The sequence below is a fragment of the Scyliorhinus canicula genome, chromosome 20 (assembly GCF_902713615.1).
Source record: "Scyliorhinus canicula chromosome 20, sScyCan1.1, whole genome shotgun sequence".
Classification (NCBI taxonomy): Eukaryota; Metazoa; Chordata; class Chondrichthyes; order Carcharhiniformes; family Scyliorhinidae; genus Scyliorhinus; species Scyliorhinus canicula.
This window is the reverse complement of record NC_052165.1, coordinates 49,806,988-49,826,707: the sequence shown is the minus strand read 5'-3', so window position 1 is coordinate 49,826,707 and position 19,720 is coordinate 49,806,988. Positions and strand designations below refer to the sequence as shown.

The 19,720-nt window shown below is 41.9% G+C and overlaps 1 protein-coding gene across 2 annotated transcripts in view; it reads right to left on the bottom strand.

Moving 5' to 3' along the window:
- Positions 1-6,313: 6,313 nt before the first annotated feature.
- The window catches only part of fkbp4 (FKBP prolyl isomerase 4), a 32,705-nt gene continuing 19,298 nt past the window's right edge, over positions 6,314-19,720 (bottom strand). The window contains exons 6-10 of one of the 2 annotated variants that reach the window (XM_038780243.1): positions 18,071-18,161; positions 17,155-17,238; positions 14,172-14,357; positions 12,382-12,618; positions 6,314-9,729 (exon numbers count right to left, since the gene is read on the bottom strand). In XM_038780243.1, coding sequence (XP_038636171.1) covers positions 9,574-9,729; positions 12,382-12,618; positions 14,172-14,357; positions 17,155-17,238; positions 18,071-18,161 — 754 coding nt within the window. In that variant the 3' untranslated portion in view covers positions 6,314-9,573. The remainder of the gene's footprint in view (positions 9,730-12,381; positions 12,619-14,171; positions 14,358-17,154; positions 17,239-18,070; positions 18,162-19,720) is intronic. The other variant, XM_038780244.1, reaches the window with a different exon arrangement.

Here is a 19,720-nt window from a genome sequence, read left to right as displayed (position 1 = left end):
AGGACAGGGTGGTGTCTGGCATCTGGGTAGGAGAGGGGAAGGTGTCGGACATCTACCAAGAACTGCAGGAGGCGGAGGAAGTCCCAATGGAGGAACTGAAGGGAGGAGGAGCTGGGTGAGGAGCTAGGTGAGGGCCTGTGGGCTGATGCCCTGGGCAGGGTACATTCCTCCTCCTCATGTGCCAGGCTCAGCCTAATTCAGTTTAAGGGGGTACATTGGGCACACATGACGACGGCGAGAATGAGCAAGTTCCTTGGTGTAGAGGACAGCTGTGCGAGATGTTCAGGGAGTCCAGCAAACCATGTCCACATGTTCTGGGCATGCCCGGCGCTTAAAGAATTCTGGCAGGGCTTTGCGAGGGCTATGTCCAGGACTTTGGACACGAGGGTGAAGCCAAGTCCAGGATTAGTGATCTTTGGTGTCAGAGGATCCGGGAGTGCAGGAAGTGAAAGAGGCCGAGGTTTTGGTCTTTGCCTCCCTGGTAGCCTGGAAACGGATCTTGTTAATGTGGAGAGACTCAAACCCCCCCGAGTGTGGAGACCTGGGTTAGTGTGCGCAACCTATTCGGACATGGCTGCTACTGGAAGTCCGGTTGTCATTTTCATAGTCAGAGAGACAAATGTGGTACGGTGACTATGCTGCAGATCTTCTTATTGTAGCTCCTCTTATTGCTTTCTGGAAACCTGCATTCCCTTGTATATTCAGCCCATCACTAACATCCTCTTAGGATGTGCTCCTTATATGTTCCACGGGTGTGCAGAGATGTGCAGGTTAGGTGGATTGGCCATGATAAATTGCCCTTAGTGTCCAAGATTGCCCTTGGTGTTGGGTGGGGTTGGTGGGTTATTGGGATGGGGGGAGGTGTTGACCTTGGGTGAGGTGCTCTTTCCAAGAGCCGGTGCAGACTCAATGGGCCGAATGGCCTCCTTCTGCACTGTAGATTCTATGATAAATCTATGAAATCTATGATGGGAGAGCACATCCTCCAAAGCTGCCCATTTCTTTATTGTTCAATCATGTGCTGCTCTTCCAAATGGCCAATATGAAATAACCAAACTCGCTCGGGCAAAGGCCCAAAAGTAGAGGGGGAAGTTAAAGTCTTAAGGTGGTCACATACTGTCAGAAGAAGTGGGAAGCAAGCCCAGGTACATTGCTAAAGACAATTTGGCAGTCAGTCCCAGCTGCAGAAACTATTTGAAATTTATTTTTGCTTGGAAAGTGTAATAGCTCACACCACTGTTTTCTCCCACTGCTGAGATCAGGGCAATTTGCTGCTTATTTGGACTGCTGCTGAGCAATTCCTGGCCCAAGTCATTTTTCCTTTTTTTATTGTCTCAAATCTAAAGGATGCTATTACAAGCCTGGGAAGACCTCTCATCCATATGAACGGCCTCCTAATGCCTCAATTTTCCTAATTTCCAGGAAAGTTCTCATTTTTATAGGGAGATTGTCTTCATAAAAGCATTGATATAAAATTAGAACGTTGCTTTTAAATATAAAATGATGCAAAGGCATGAAGCAAGGTAACAATGTCAGCACATCAACCATCATATGCACAGCTAATTTTTTCTTATCCCAGTTTATGAAACTAGCAAAAGCCCAAGTAGGATTGGATTTTAAAAGATATAGGAGGCTCTAAAGATTCATGGGGCAGATATGGCACAGCAGCCACAAGAACAAATGATAATGGAGATTCTGCAAAGACTTCAGGGACTAAAAAGTTAAAATCTCATTGGAGTTCCATATTGAAATGAGTGATTTCTTATCAGCAGTATGTGAACAAGTCTGTGCTGGAACCAGATCTATGACTACATAACTGAGGGGGGGACACTGCACTGCTGGAGATGCTGTTTTTCTGACGGAATGTTAACTGTCTGTGTTCAGGTGGATGTAAATAATCCCAATCGCACTATTTGAAGAACAATTGAGTTTCTCCCAATGCCATGGACAACAAAGGAGATATGTTAATAGGTCATTTATCTGGTATCTGAGATAGCTTGTCAATTGGCTTCCATGTTTGCCTGTACAATGATTTAAAAATAATTGACTTTGAAGTATTCTTGAATATCATGAAGTGGAAATGTTCTACAAATGCACATTCTTCTCAGATTGATCAAGTTTCTCACATTCGTAATCCCTATTTCTATTGTCCTATTTCTGCATAAATGGTTTTTACACAACTTTATTATGTTTCAAGTTTTAAAAAAGCACCACCTAAATTTCTAATTTTCAACAGCTGCTGGATTACTTTTACCTGCTGTGAATCAGTTTACAGCAGTAACATAGATTATTAAGTTGACTAATACCACACGTTTTGGTACAAGGAATCGAGTTATTCAATGCTAGTCCGTTTAAGCAGAGGATATCTTACATAATGTTGTTAGACCAAATTCACAATGGTAGTTTAGATATCTTATGGAGAATAATTATCAAATTTAAAACACTTCAAATAGAGCAACTACATCCAAATTCCTCACTTCAAGCCTTTAAAATATTTCACCACCTCAAAAGACATGGTAGAAATTAGGATGTGAACAAGGCTGCCATCTAGGAATAGGAAATATATATACAAGTGACAGGTAGCATAGATGGAAAGAATGTTTGAAGTCTACCATTACAATCCAGACGACAGCATACATGTAAAATTGAATTGTAGTCTTTAAAGTTAGCATTCACAACCAATAAGCATGCAAAAATTAGTTATAAGGAGAGGCTGGGACTTTTTTCCCTGGAGCGTAGAAGGCTTAGGGGTGATCTTTGAGGTCTATAAAATAATGAGGAGCATAGATAAGGTAAAAGGTAGATAGTCAACATATTTTTCCAAAGGTAGAGGAGTCTAGAACTAGAGGGCATAGGTTTAAGATGAGAAGGGGAGAGATACAAAAGAGACCAGATGGGTAATTATTTCACACAGAGGGTGGTGAGCATCTGGAACGAGCGGCCAGAGGCTGTGGTAGAGGCGGGTTCAATTTTTTCCTTTAAAAAAGTTAGTCAGTTACGTGGGCAGAGAAGGATATGGGCCAAATGCAGGCAATTGGGATTAGCTTATTGATAGAAACTGGGCGACATGGACAAGCTGGGCCGAAGGGCCTGTTTCCATTCTGTAAACATTCATGACTCTTAATGGTTTCCTTTTGCCTGGACATGTCCAGTAGCTGACAGAAGCAAACAGCCAGAGTACCAAAGGAGCAAATTATTCACTTTACAGTGCCAGAGCCCGCAGCCTATCATTTTGTTTTTGTCTTTTATCCAAAAGCAAAAGCATTTAGGGTCCCTGGAATTAGCAAACGTTTTTCCACATGTGTGTGAAAGTCCACTCAATAATTTCAGTGAAGGATTATTTAGGAGACAGATTTTCAACTTGTCTTCTGAGCATAAAAACATCGCAAGTGGCTATTTTATAGAAACAAGATTCACATTCATTGGCCAATCTCTAATGCTAGTTTTATGTGCAGGCAGCAAGATGAAAATCTCATGTCTCCAATGAAATAGCAGAATGCCATTTTTGATGATGATAAGCATTTATCCACCATTAACCCACAATATAAATTTAACCACTTGAAAATACAGAGCAGTTTCAGTGCAATGAATTGTAACGTAGTGATGAGCTCTCGGACATTTAACTCACGAAAGGGGAAAACATTAAAAGGAAACCACACATTAGAGCAGATGGTTTTAAATTCAAAGCCAATAGCAGGATTGGCCAAATGTTCGATGCTAAAGTTTCTGGGTAAAATTGTCTTGTTTAATTTTGGCTGTTTAGCAACCGTTCAGCATAGTAAAACAAGATTGGGATTTACATATCAGTTTCAATGCTTAATTTATGAAAGAGGTTTACCAGGAACTCCATTCCATTTGCTGAAACCATTGCAGTCAGAAACTCTGATGTTAGTGTAAGTTGGTAAAACTGGAAATGTTTATTCACAACTGGAATCTTTTAAAATAAGGTTACGGTAAACAGAACATTAATTTTAGCAGTCACCATACCACAAGGAGCAATTGCTCTAATTTGAAGGTATGGGGCTGGATTTTTGTTTGCTAAATGCCCAAATGCAGACAGAACAGGAAGTTAGGCAAGGTCACCTCCTGCCACATTCCTCCCGTAGCAGCATTCCTATTTTCCACTTCACACCCCAATAGGGAAGGGCTGCTTACCGTTGCCATTTGCATATAAATCACACGAGAAATGGGACCCAGGAACACACAACTTCCAGGTCTGCAGATGATCTTGGGAATTGTGAGCAGAGGTGCTATAACTAGAGTGCCATTGCATTTTCCTAAGCAATAGTGGTGAATATCTCGGTGTACACACACTGACCAAGGGAAAAGATCTAGCCCACTGCCATTCATTAAATTGTTGGCAGAGGTCCTGCACCACCCCTCCAATGGTGCTACCTCCAAGGAAAATACAGCCAATGGGTATCACTGCCGTCAAACCCAGATGTCCCATGAAGCACCACCTTGCCAGGTGATCATTTTCAAACGCACACGCAAAAGCTAAGCAGCTTGAAATATAAAAAGAGGTAGCTTCCAGTATCTGCAAGTGAGGGATTTTGTGTGGAGGCAGGTTTCGACCTTCCCGCACCTGGGGCTACAGGATAAGGTGATGTTGAGAACAGGAGTAGGAGAGGGGAAGGTCTCAGAGATCGACAAGGAACTGATGGAGTGGGAGGGAGCCCCGATAGGAGAGGTGAAGAGAAAGTGGGAAGAGCTGGGTGAGGAGTTGGAGGCTGTGGGAGGAGGCCCCGAGGTGAGTCAATGCATTCTTGTCGTGCGCCAGGCTCAGCCTGATATAGTGCAAGGTGGACCACAGGGCACACGAGTTGCCTGGATGAGCAGGTTCTTGGAGGAGGTGAGCGCTGTGCGGGGGTCCTGCGAACCACGTCCCTATGATTTGGACATGTCCAAGGCTGAGGGGTTTCTGGCAGGGGTTTGCTGATGTCATGTCAGAGATTTTAATGGTGAGGGCGGTGCCGAGTCCAGAGGTGCCGATCTCTGGTGTGTCGGAAGACCCGGGAACCCAGGGGGCGAGGCCAATGTCCTGGCCTTTGCCTCTCTTGTGGCCTGGAGACGGATCCCTACTAGGATGGAGGGCCTCAGACCCCTGAAGTTGGGGGCATGGGTTAGCGACATGGCAGGGGTTTCCCAGACTCGAGAAAATCAAATTTGCCTCGAGGGGATCGCTGCAGAGGTTTACCCAGAGGTGGCAGCTGTTCATTGTCTTCTTTGAGAAAAATTAGGCTGTCGGATGAGGGGGGGGGGGGGGGGGGGGGGGGGGGGGGGGGGGGGGGGGGGGGGGAGAGTGTGTAAGAGAAAGAGTATGGGCAGGAGAACCAACGGAAGGTGATACTGTCTGTGTAAGCCATGTTGGCTATGGCTAGTTATATTGTTTTGTTCTTGTTGAAATCTGATGTTTAAAATTGTTAAAATTATAAATGCCTCAATAAAATACTTAACAAAAAAAAGTTTGGCAGCATCTGTGGAGAAAATAGAGCTGACAAATAGAGCTTTGACAAAGAGTCATCGGACTCAAACGTTAGCTCTTTCCTCTCCCCACAGATGCTGCCAGACTTGCTGAGATTTTCCAGCATTTTCCCTTTCGTTTCAGATTCCAGCATCCACCGTAATTTGCTTTTCTTTAAATAGAGCTGACGTCGAGTTCATATGACTTTTCTGCAGAATACAGATGCTGCCAGACTTCGAGATTTTCCAACAAAAAAAAATAAGAGGGAGCAATAAATAGTCTGTTGCACATCTGATTATTCAATTAACGTAGCAAAAATCGCCAATGTGCTGTGGACTGCCAGAGAACGAATTCTGCAGAGATGAATATAGGTACATCGGTATTAGAAGCAGTAGCCAATTCAGCCATTGAGCCTGCTCTGCCATTCAATCAGGACATGGCTGATCTCTTCCTGGTCTCAAATCCACCACCCTGCCTGTTCCCCCATATCCCTTAACCCGTTTTTAAAAAGAATCAGGAATCTCCTTCTTGAAACCATTTAATGATTCAGACTCCACCTGACTACAAAAGTAGCGAGTTCTACAAATTCACCACACTCTGCGAGAAGTAATTTTCCTTTATCAGTTTTAAATCTACCACCTCGCAACCTATAATCTATGACCGGATCCACCCAAGATAACCTTTTGCCAAAGTTTAGGGCAAGAGTTCCTTTGGTATGTGGGAGTCTTGGAACAGTAATCAAGTATTGAAGGAAAGTGACCCAAATCCTCAAAATTACATTTCAATGACAAACACATTCAAATACATATATATATAAGATAAAATACACAAAATACTTCATGCAACATGTGTTCTATGTATAAGTTCCTTAATTTTTATTATTGGTTTTACTCCTATGCTGCCCTCAAACAAAACAAAAAGTATTTACATACATACAATCACCTTTTGGTTGTAAACCAAGCTGGAAAATAAATTATTGGATACAAATTGTATACAATATTTTTTCCACCAGAAGGTCAAGTACTCAAGACATATGTTACTGTATTGCATAGAACTGGAACTGCAGCTCCTTTCTGCAGACTTTGAATATGGCGCAGTAAAGTGTCCCCTGATGCAAAGCAGTTGAGCCTTTTATGCAATTTAGTAGCAAGTCAAAGGCTGGAATAAGTTATTGAACATTTGGGAAATGCAAAATACACAGGATAGAATTTACGTTGCTTTGTGCATTTTTAATAAATTCGGGTTCTTTAGGTTTGATTTTGAGCAGAAAATGCCAAAGAAAGCAATTAAATTTCAATGGCAGAAATAAAATCTCACCAAGAAGTTTTAAAATTATTGGGGGTAATTTTAACCTGTGCAACGCAGGCAATTCACTTTTACTCATTATGTAATTTTGCTCTTAAATGCTGTTGACATTAAGTCAGATTAAAGTTTTATTAGATAATTGTACAACCTAATATTGGATGGGCAATTTATAGAAATCAATTCAGGTGGTTGAGAGCACTAGCTCTGAAAGAACCATCTAGACAGTTATAAATAAGTAAAAATTAAGATCCAAGAATATTACAAAATAAAATCAGACGGCAACAGAATACTGATTTTCCATGGGTTGTACATAGTGATCATGTGTATTTTTGGTGTACTAGGGGAAATACTATGTGCTGTAATGTCAAGTCTTGGAGGCAAGTCAAATGAGTTGTGCAAATCTGGTTACTAAAGTGTAGTTTTGGGGTGGAGGAGGAGATTTGATTATATCGGCCGCTATAAGCAAAATTACTCAGCCCATGTAGATTCCTCAGTGATAGGCAACACCACAAGGTGCTACATCTGACTTCCAAGAAAAACTTAAAACCAAAAAATCTCATGGCCTGAATTATCAGGATGGTGGTGGTGAGAGAAGCTCACATCATTGCTAACCCCAGCAGCCAATGCCAAATTACACTCAAATGAGCACTGACCGACATAAAGTGGGACTTCTGCCCTACCCAGGAGGAATGTATACCTTCGAGCTCAACCAATCTGATTGGTTGGTAGCTCTCCAGGCAGTACTGCAGTGGCAGGATGAGACGCAAAGGATCTGCCTGGCATTAAGTCCCAGATCCCCGAGGCCAGGCAAATGGCATTGGTGGGGAGGGAACCTGGCCTTGTTGAGGAGTGCCCCCCAGGTCAGAAGGGGGCTTTTGAAAGAGCCCCCACCTGCCTCACACCATGCCTAAGATTGAACACTTTATCTCCCACCCCCAAAGCTGACATCCTTCCGCCAGCCTAAATATTAAGGCTGGACAGGAAAAGGCCCTTAAAGTGGCTATTTGGGGCAAGGGACAATTCCCCATCCGAGGCCTTGCCCACCCCAGCACAAAACTGCTACCAGATCGGGGAAGGTGTTCCCATTCCATGCAATGTCACCCTTGCGGGGGATAAACTCAAAAATGGATTAACCAAAGGTGGCTTGAAGTGCACAAAAAAATTGGGACTGGTTATTGATTAAGCCATTTAAAGTCATGAGGGGCACTGCACAAGGCTGTATCGAAATGGCGAGCATGCCTCGATTTAAATACTACTAAAGCAATTCCTTGTTGGGAATTCTGTAATGATGTATGGTAGATCTCTTTCCTCATTACATTATGGGGAAATCTGGGAGTATAAAAACTTGCTGAACAAAATATGCCTGCAGAAGATGCAAGAGAAAGATTTACAGGAATCAGAGTGGTAGGTTTTAATAAAGGAAAGGTACACAAATGGGGGATTTCTTTTCTAGAAAAGGTAAAGCTGAAGGCTCATTTAATAGAACTTATTAAAATTAAGAATTATTCTAAATGGTGGACCCAGAGAGCATTTTTCTACTTATGGGTAATCCAAAACTTTGTATTACAAGGGCAGCACAGTGGCGCAGTGGGTTAGCCCTGCTGCCTCACAGTGCCGAGGTCCCAGGTTCAATCCCGGCTCTGGGTCACTGTCTGCCTGGAGTTTGCACATTCTCTCCAGGTTTGCACGAGTTTTGCCCCCACAACCTAAAGATGTGCAGGCTAGGTGGATTGGCTATGCTAAATTGCCCCTTATTGGAAAAATTGAATCAAGTACTCTTAAATTTATTTTTAAAAACCCCAAAACTTTGTATTACATATATTAAAGATGGCAGCTAATAAATTCAATAAAAGTTGGTTAGTTCGACACGGAGTAGCTGCATTTAGGGGGAAGCTAAATAAGAGAAATTAACAGGAGATACTAACAGGCTTTGAGGAAGTAAGGGGGTGTTGGGGAAGGTTGCTCACGTGAAGAATAAGGAGTGGCATTGACCAATTGGACTGATTAGTCTTTCTATGCTGCAAATTGTATGTAATACAAGACCGTCTCTTCCCACATTTGCCATTTTGATGAAGGACAAGTAACAATCATCAATATGTAAAAATGAAAAGGTGCCATTCTGTGGAATACAGTAAGTCTAATAAAGCTGCATTACCTGATGATACATACATATAAGTTACAAACATCAAAACAAAGTTCTTAGCTTAAAAAAAAATGACATCTCAGTAGCACAGCAGTAACAGCACCAACAACATATCTTTATCCAAGTTCCAGGAACACGTCACACTGGTCTGTCAAATCTCAGATACATCCTCTAAGTGAAAAATCACAGCAGACCATTCATTAAAAAAAAGCAACATGTGTTTGTGTTGGGTAAGGAGGGAGGAAATGACACCACCAGTGGAAGGATGTAGGAGGAGGAATACATTCCGTTGCATGGAATTAAAAAAATTAAGCAATTGCTTTTCAAGTTAGAATAATTCAGAGCTACCAATTTCTGATTCCAGTTTCAATTTCTACATGTTATCAAGAGTGGGCTCATCTCATTTGTCATCTACCCATGTCACAGCATTGCCATAGACAGGACATGAAAACTAAACCGACTGCCGCCAATCCAGTGTGACTTAGAAACTCATCAATTCCAGCACGTCTGGTCATTTTTCTTTTTAAATAGCTTGTGACTCAGGTGAGTAAGTAAGTAAAACTCTTTACTGGTGCATCAGTAATACACACAGGATACTGTACTATAACAAATATTTAAAAAATAAATCAAACAAGTAATGCAGCTTGAAACTCCACATCACTCATGCTGTAGCATCCAATTCCTGAGGTTTGTGAGTGGTTTCCATTTCCATGGGCTCTCCTTTGCCACCTTCATCTAGGTTCTCCTTATTCTCTTCTTCCTCTGTTGTCACAACAGCAGCTTCCTTTTCAGATTTTGTTTTGAGAACCACTTTCTGCTAAAATATAGTTATACATTTTAGAAAAAATGTTTGCTGTAACTGACAATCCTAACCAGTCAGGCACCAGGAACCACATTGTGACTGTTGATTTCTCCCGCCAAAATTATGGTTTTGGTCCCCAGTCAGTTTACATGTAAATAGAATATTAACAGACAGGTTTTAACAATTTCCCCCCTCTAATTTATTGGGTATTCGGGTTGAAAATTAGTCTCCCAACCTTAATAGCATATATAACTACACAATCATATTAGCTCTGAAATTTATGAAGCAGTCAAAAGTATGCCATTTCCAAGCACTGAATTAGTACACAAAGATGTCTGAATAGCAAACAGTTGATTTGTGGAGTGCGTAAGACTTTATAAAATTGGTGACCAGGTCAGAAAGGAGGAGTGCAAAGGTTTCCCACATGGCCAGTTAGCTGAATTCATGGATAACACGATACTTAGGGCTGGATTCCTCCGTCCTGCCTGCAATAAGATCGCCACGGCGCGACACAAACAATTGAAAAGTCCACTGATCTCGGGTGGGATTCTCTGGTCGCTGGGCAGATGCAACCAGAGAATCCCGCCCTTAATCTAAGGGTCATGGGTTTGAGAAATACATCACAATTGATTTTTAAATGTTCTCCCACACCCCCTTTTGGGTTTCCCCCTTCCTGGACTCCCATCCTTCATCATACTTAAAAGTAGTTTCATTGTACTCCTATTTCTTCCACATTTATTTTTTTTAAAGAATTAGAAAGACAATTCACTAATCAAACTGGGGAGGATGTTGCTGACTATGTTGTCATCGATTGCATCTGGATGTGTAACAAGTGCTTCCCTCTAGTCTTGTGATCAAAAATGTTATGTTAATAATAGAAGAGCCAATCTGAAGCTTTATTACTTGATCTTTGAAAGGCTTAGTCCTTGGCCACATCCTTCATTGCATGCGTAGTAACAGACTATTTCTCAGGGAAAAGGTACAGCTTTATGGGTATATCTTACGGTTCCACCCTTTTCCCTTCTTAAATATTCTCCCTCATTTATGGCTTACGCTAGGGTATAAATCCACTTTCGTTTCTTTATATTCAAATTATAACTTTCATATAATTATAATGGGTGTTAAAAGTGTGGAGTGGGCACATTAAGCAGAGCCCAATTTTGACCCCAATGTGCATAACATACATCCATTTTCTGGGAAAGACCACCAAGTTGCATTCAGTAGAGGGATCTGAGACTAATTCCTTCTAACCTCCACAATTCAGGGACATGAATACCAATGGATACATCCAAACGAAGGCAAGAATATTCAGATCAACAAGGATTAAACATGGGACTCTCCTGTCTAAATTGCACAAAATTACATAATTGAAATGGTGGACAACTTCCACATAAATCAGTTGTTGACGAAAAAGAGAAGTCATGTTTGAGCAGGTAATGTGTGGTTAATGCTCCCAGTTTTCAGATTTAAAAAGTAATATCTTCACTCTTCCAGACAAAATTTTGAAACAAGTTATTCTATGGATAAATATTCAAAACATTTAAATGATGTATGCGATGTGAGGTTGCAGATCTCTTCTTGTATGAAGGAAAGAAGCACATTCTAGGCAGTAACTCCCACATGCTACATGGCCCGCCACCCATCCACAGGAATCCACTTGGATTGTGTGACGTGCGCACTTAACCATGATTGCCAATACCTTATTAGCAGTAGCCTTCAGCCGCAAGGCCAGAGGCCTCGGCAATCTGTGGGGGTTATGGATGGTCGGTGGGGCAGGGACAAGGGTTGCCCCGGAACAGGTAAATGATCCAGGGTTTGGCATGGTGGTGCCGCGAGTGGTTCCCCCCCGGTGCCTCCCCCTCCCATGGCAACCCACCCGAGAGCCTTCCACCCCCCATCGAGCACTGGGGCGGCAAGCTCAGCGCCCCGGGCTCTTGGCCTGTGAGCAAAGATGGCTACTTCACTCCCCACAGAACCCCTTCCGCCAGGTTCATGTTTTTCAAAAGGAGTACTAATCGGCACCAGCGTGACCACTTGCTGGGGATGTCGCTGAATGGCAGGAAACCATTGGATAAGGGATGACTCCCGTTAATGTATGGAAATTGGGCTTAAAAGTGGTAAAAACTGGTTTCTCAACTCGGTATGGCAAAATCCCGATTTCGCCTATGGGAATGGGCCAGTTGCATCGCAAACTATTTGACACCTGGCACAGTTCTCGTTTTTGGCTTCTCCTGCTTTTCACCAGCCTCGTTTCGCTAGAGTGTAACGAGGCCGGAAGATCATGCCAATTGTTTTGTCAATTGTGTGAATGCAAATAAGGATGCAAAGCCCAGGTATGTTATGTGCAGGGAAGTACTGGCAAATGAAAGAAGTTTCAGATTTTGAAAGAAGTGGTGGGTGAACAATTCCTTTCGAGGTTGAGGGCCCAGAGTTAGTTATTAATTTACAGCTTCAAAATGACAATGCTGTATCTGAACTGTGATACCACATTAAAACACGGCAAAAGCCCACGAGGCTGTCAGCATTCTGGAAATTTGTTTGAAGGACATTTAAGTGCATTCTTGGACACAGGAGGGATTATGTGATCAATTAAGAGGTGATTTCTTGACTTAATCACCATTTCCAGTTCCTATGCAATGTTAGTATGTCTGTTAACTCAACACTTACCTGGTCACTGGTATTTGCAAATTTTGGGAACATTTTAGCATAGATCTTTTTCTCAAGATCCAACTGCTCTCGTATTTTTTTCTGGCAGATTCCAATCTGGACTTTGGCTGCCTTGTTGGGGTAAAGCTGCACAAGCTTTTGGAAATTTTCTTTTGCTAGTTCATAATCGTTCATTGCGAGTCTTGCCTCACCCATTCGGAAAAGGGCCTTTTCATTGTTTGCATCGAGCTCCAATGCCTGAAATAAAAGCAGAAGCTAAAAGCATTAATTTTAGAAGCATCTCTTATCCTATCAGGGCAGTTAGCCCCTCGCGCCTGCTCTACATCATTTAATGAACTCATGCTGAGCCGTGACCTAACTCCATATACCCACCATTGCCCTACGTCTGGTTAACAAGAATTCGATCAATCTCAAAACCAAGTATTGACCTGGCATCAACAATGGTTTGCAGAAGAAACCTTCATTGTTACCATCCTTTGATTGCGTTACCATCCTTTGCTTGTAGAAGTGTTTTCTAACTTTACTTCTAAAGGCCGGAAGATCATGCCAATTGTGTGAATGCAAATAAGGATGCAAAGCCCAGAATGATCTGTTGAGCTGCTTGCAGAAAAATACTTTTCACTGTACCTCGGTACATGTGACAATAAACAAATCCAATAAAAGAGTGACTCCTTGTAATTTAAACTTGAGTCAAAGTATCGTTCTGATAAATCTACATGGCACTCCCACATAGACCACATTTCCAAGATATGGTGCCTGGAACTGCTCACAGAACTATAGGTATGGTTCAATCGGAGCTCTGTTTACCTGAAGCAGATTTCAACCCCCTCCCCACTATATCCTAGTCCTCTCAATGCAAAGCCTATCATTCATTTAGTCTTGGATTCATTTCTACCCATTAATGCTAATTTCAGTTGATGTCCATGGAACCTTAAGATAATTAAAATTTCCAATGTTTGTAGCTTTTCATATTTAGAAAGGACTCAATCTCTCTTTTTTGGGCTAAAGTGGGTGACCTCACACTAGCCTATACTGAAATTCATTTGCCAGTTTTGCCCCCTCACTTAATCATCGCATTGTAAGTTTATGCTTCTATTTACACTGCTTTCACATAAAAGTGTGTTTGCAAACTTGGATATGATGCTATTATTGCCACTAGTCACATATTATAACCTCTCATGACTCAAAATGACAATTCAATTTCTCGAACGGAAACTGATATTGTCAATTTATAGGCAGATAGGCTGTTTTGTTATAGTCCGGGGACTATTCACTGCAGGTTGCTCCTCAGTGTCCAAAAAGAAATGTGTAGGTTATATTAAGGAGAGGGTGGGGAAGTGAGCTTGAGTGCAGTGCTCTCTCAGAGGGTCAGTGCAGACTTGATGGGACGAATGGCCTCCTTCTGCACTGCAGGGATTCTATGAATTGATAGGATCAATGGCCACCCTCGAGTACTATGCCAAATAGTCAATATACATGAATTTGAGTGTAACTGCAAGAAGCAACAAGCCTCATGTGCATCTCACCTGAAAATCAAACAGCCATTTTCTAGCAAGTACTACTGACTAGCAATCAGGAGCAGGGACTCCCTTTATACTCTAGGCCTGCGGCATGAAAGCCAAATGTGGTCTTTCTATGACTTTAGGCTACATAGCATGAATCATGGATTATATCCAAGGTCTTTCTAAATTTGGAAGCAGATCTGCATCAAAAGTGATACATTAAGAAAACGCATGCGCCATTCATCTTTACAATTAATTTGTACATTAGACATAAAAAAAGTTCCTCACCTTCTCACAATTCTCTACAGCTTGCAAATTCTCATCCATTTTGATGTAGCACATGGCAAGGTTGAGATGGGCCGCTAGCCTCAATGCATTGGATTGTTTTAGGTTTTCTTCATTTAGTCCACTCTCATGTTCCAGCCAAGAAACAATTTTCTTGTAGTGGATAGTGGCTTGCTTATATTTGCGCACCTGGTAAAAATAACCATAAGTTACACAAAGTTTTCAGTTACAAGAAGGAAGAATAAAATAATTCTCAGTGACCAAGAACTGTAAGATTCCAGCAGCTTCCCACTCTGCTCCAATCAGGAGCTGGTTTAGCACAGTGGGCTCAACAGCTGGCCTGTAATGCAGAACAAGGCAGCAGCGTGGGTTCAATTCCCGTACCGGCCTCCCTGAACAGGCGCCGGAATGTGGCGCCTGGGGGGCTTTTCACAGTAACTTCACTGAAGCCTACTTGTGACAATAAGCGATTATTATTATTATATTATTAATCGCGACTTTGCCAATTCTGACAGGTAACTAACTACATGTTATGATTAGCTGAAAATCAGTACGAGTTAAGTATTTTGGTACACATTTTAAAATGAATTTCCAGATGCAATTCTTAACCACTATTAAATTACTCAGCAAAGTATCAACATGTTACATTGCAGATGGAAAAGGAATAGGATAATGTTTGAGGCAAATGTCAATACAAGTAAGAGATTGTTTTCTCTATTGCACTTGTGTCCACTTGCATTGGAGACTGTACAGCAAGATTCACTAGATTGGTGTTTAGAAGAATGAAAGATGGGAGGGGTGGCTAAGGTTGACTGCGGAAATAGACTAAAAGGTATGGCAATAAATAAATGGTGCGAAACATTTAAAGAAATAATTCATTTCATTATAATGCGAAACTCAGCAAGAAAGACCCATTCCTGGCTTAGTAGGGAAGTTAAGTATTGTATTAGATTTAAAAAAATAAAGGCTTATATTATTGGAAAGAATGGTATCAAGTCAGAGGACTGGGAGTGTTAGGGAAAATAGCAGAGGCACAAACATTAAATATCTGTTCAGGTTTCACAGTAGAAAACTGGAATTATAATCCAGAAACAGAGGACAACCAAGGGGCTAACTTCGGGTAATTAATACCAGCAAAGGAAAAGTATTGGAGAAACTCAAGGGGCTACAATCTGACAGACCCCAGACCTGAAGGCCTACATCCAAGGGTTTAAAATTGGTTGTTAGGGAGACAGTGGACGCACTGGTGATGGTTTTCCAACATTCCCTGGATATTCTAGAATGGTCCCAGCAGATTGGAAGTTAAAACATCACTATTCAAGAAAGACTGGGAGAGAAAACAGGGGACTTGTGGTTTGACATCTGATGTCAGGAAAACGCGAGAATATATTTTAAATATATTTAAAAGGCCGAGGAAGACAGATTTTTGAACTCTTGGATATTAATGGATAAGGGGGCGGGAGCAGATGGACAGTTGAGACATGAGAGATTTGGGGCTCATAGGGATCTGTGTCCTATTGCGCAATTCACAAAAGGCTGGTATGCAGATACAGCAAGTAATTTGGAAAGCTAATAGAATTGGTGTGTGGTAAATAGAGAGGAGGAAAGCTTTAGATTACGGGATGATATGGGGTGCAATCTACTGGCTGCGTTGCGCCCGGGCTTCCTGATAGCCGTTACGCCCAGCGAGATCCAACATGATCCTGAGACGTCGCGATCTGGATCCAGTCCACAATGGGCTGGATTTCGTCTTGCCGAGTTAAGTCTTACTCCTGCCTCTGCCGGATCAAACAGACACCCGGCATCTATCGGCGTCGCCGAGGAGACCCCAGCCGACGTTCAGTTCTGGTACCCACAAAGGAGGTATATAGGTAGGTAAAGTGGTTAAGAAAGGATACTTGTATTTATTAGCTGGGACACAGAATATGAAAGACCAGGGAGTTTATGAGGGAGCTGTATAAAACGGTACATAGGCCACAGCTTGAGTATTGTGTGAAGTTATGGTCATCGCACTATAGGAAAGGTGTGACTGCACTAGAAAGGGTACAGGAGATTCACCAGGATGTTACCAGGGTTGGAGCATTTCAGCAATGAAGAGAGGCTACCTAGACTGGGATTGTTTTCCCTCAAGCAGAAAAGACTGAGGGGGGACCTGATGAGGGTGTACAAATTATGAGATATAGATCAGAAGAAACCTTTCCCTTTTGTGGAAGAGTCAATAACAGGGGGCATAAATTTAAGGTCATGGACAGGACATTTAGTGGGGTTTTGAGGAAATAGTAGTCTCACGGAGAGTAGTGGGAATATGGAACTCACTGCCTGAAAGGGTGGCAGAGGCAGGAACCCTCACGACGTTTAAGTATCATTTAGATGAGCACTTGAAACAAGGCTACGGATCAAGATCTGGAAAATGGATTAGGATAGGTGTTTGATGGCTGGTGTAGACGCAATGAGAGCCGAAGGGCCGCCTTATGTACTGTAAAACTCTATGGCTTTATAATTATTATCATTATTGCTGGGGGGGAGAGAAGAGAAGGAAGGGAAGCACGGTGGCTCTGGTTAGCACTGCTGCCTCTTGGCACCGAGATCCTAGGTTAGATCCCGGCTCTGGGTCATTGTCCGTGTGGAGTTTGCACATTCTCCCCGTGTTTGCATGGGTTTCGCCCCCACAACCCAAAAGATGTGCAGGGTAAGTGAAATGGCCATGATAAATTGTCCCTTAATTGGAAAAAATGAATTGGTTACTCCAAGTTAAAAAGAATATTGCATGGGTGATTGAATACAGAAGTAATGAGTTTTGGGTTTTTGCCTCAGTTGTACAGGACACTGGTGAAACCAGATCTGCAGTACTCTGTACAGTATTGGCCTCATTATTCAAGATGTAAATGTATTGGAAACAGTTCAGAGAAGGCTTACTGGACTAATACCAGGAACGAGTGGGTTATCTAAGACACAGGAAAACATGTTTTAACTCTAATCGTATTACCTTGAAATATAACGTTCCCTTCTCTTTGACAATGAGAGACTGCTCCAGCTTCTCATCTATGTTCATTTCCCAAGACTCTTTTGCCTGATAAAATATTTTAAAAAAAATTTCATACATAATTTAAAAACTACTACAGGGGCAACCAATCACCGATCTAAAACAAAATGCTGCGGATGCTGGAATCTGAAACAAACAGAAAATACAGAAAAAACTCAATGTCTGGAGAGGGAAAATAGCATTAACATTCCGAGCCTGCGTGACTCTTCTTCAGAGTCATAGATATACTCCAATCGGAGTGAGCCATGGAAAAAAAAAATACCCCCAGGATTTGAATTTCTGGTCATTAATCAAATAACCTGCACTGCAAAGCGCACAAAAATTATTAGGCAAGGACAGGATTTACTGTGACATCCTCCTGACAAATATTTTAGCACAATTATTGACCACCCACCATCCCATCCAATTTCCTCACATTAGAAGTTGAAACTTTGAGGGTGGTTGCTCCCAACTTTTCCAGAATATACATAAAGAGTTCTAATGATAATTAGATAAAACAAAAATCACTGGAATCTGAAACCGAGAGAAAATGCTGGAAAATCTCAGCAGATCTGATAGCATCTGTAGGGAGAGAAAAGAGCTGACGTTTCAACTACAAGGCTTTGACTTGTACTCAAAAAGTTAGCTCTTTTCTCTCCCTCCAGATGCTGCCAGACCTGCTGGGATTTTCCAGCATTTTCTTTTTTGGTTTCTAATGTTTGATTGGCCTCTTCTCCTCAAAAGAATCATGTTGTATACAGTCTGGAATAAAATTAATCTGGTCAACACTCGGGTCAGTTAAAGTGTTAATTTCAATGCAGACGATGTGCAGCAGAATATCTGGTGCCATAAGACAAGTAGTAACCTGGCTGTTTCTTACCTTTTCAAAGTTTTTCAATACAACTTCATACACCAGGTTTGCACTTGGCGGGATGTTCAATTTTGAGTTTCCGGATTCACCAAATCCATACCTATATGAACAACACTAGGTCAGAGAAGTATTCAAAAGAATCACCAAATGCCATAATCCGTTATTCTATTCATAAATAATCCTTACTCCTTATTTCTCACCCAATCACTCATCTCCGGGATTACTTTAAAAAAAAATGTAAACCATTGATGCCTTATTACAAATCTCAGGATTCTACCTTCTTCTCTTCAATAGGACGAATAATTCCCGTTTCAATGTAGCAACCCCTTTCAAATCAATCACCATCAAGTCATTCAACTTCCATTCTTCAAGCAGTGCATTAGCTGAATTACCTGGGTCTTCTCAATTCCATTTGATGAAGTGTAAATTTATTTATTGCAATTCTTCAACATCAGAGTTTCTCAAGAAGTTGGTATCTCATGAACATCACCTTTTGGACATGGTGGCTCTTGACTTCCCAATTTGCTACCTGTATTTTTTAAGTGTGTATGTCTCTCCAATTTGCTGAACTTTTGGTTATCCTGCAGTTTTGGTTACAGCTTTATTTTCTTCTAGTCTGGATATTGCAAAACAAATCCATGTTCTCAGCCGTCCTGCTGCTTTATGAAAATAGATTTGCCATCACTGTCCATCCATGACAACAATTTTTACATTAAAACCCATTTTGCACAGTTGTATGCCCTGGGCCATTTTGAATCAAGTGCAATTCTCAAATGGAACTCAAGGGATTTGTTCACTGTTTTTTTGTTCAGTTTGGGTTCGGCCAGGTCTACTCGGCTCCAAACCTCATTACAGCCTTTGTCCAAACGAGCAAAACTCAAGAGGGGAGGGTGATGTTGCATCCCTGGTGCCATGGCCAAGGATGTCACAGAGTGGCTGCGGGGGGGGTGAATAGCCAGAGGTCATGGTTCACATTGGTACCAATGTAGGTGGGCACCGTGAAATCAGAATTTAGGGAGCTAGGCAGAAATTTATCTCTAGCACTCCAAAAACCTGGACTAATGATCCAGAGCTCAGATCCCACCATGGGGATTTACGTTCTGTTCATTACATGAATTTAGAATTAAAAATGTTATACCAGCAATGGTGATCATGAAGTTCCTGTTGATGCCATCTGATTCACTAACGTCCTTTAGGGGAGGAAATCTGCTGTCCTTAGCCAGTCTGGCTTCTACATGTCTTCCCCACTGTGGTTGACTCTTATCGGTTCTCTAAAAGGCCTTGCAATCCAGATAGCTTTATAAAACCACATGAATTAAACCGATGGACCGCCCTGTATCATCAATGATACTGCACATGACACAGGCACACCCTAGCTCAGTCAACCCTGTAAAATCCTCCTCGGTTACATCTGGAAACTTGCACCAAAATTAAGAGAACTGCCATGCAACAACCTGACGTGGTCATACTCCTGAATGCTATCTTACAGCCGATGTTCCAGACTCCTCTGTCACCATTCCTAAATTTGATCTATTCCACTGGCAAACCCATGAAAAGGTGGTGGCAAAACAGGAAGGAGTGGACCTGCGAGAACTGAACAATTACTTTGGGCCCCATGAGGTTCCATGACATCAGGCCAAGGATGGACACCCTGTTGAT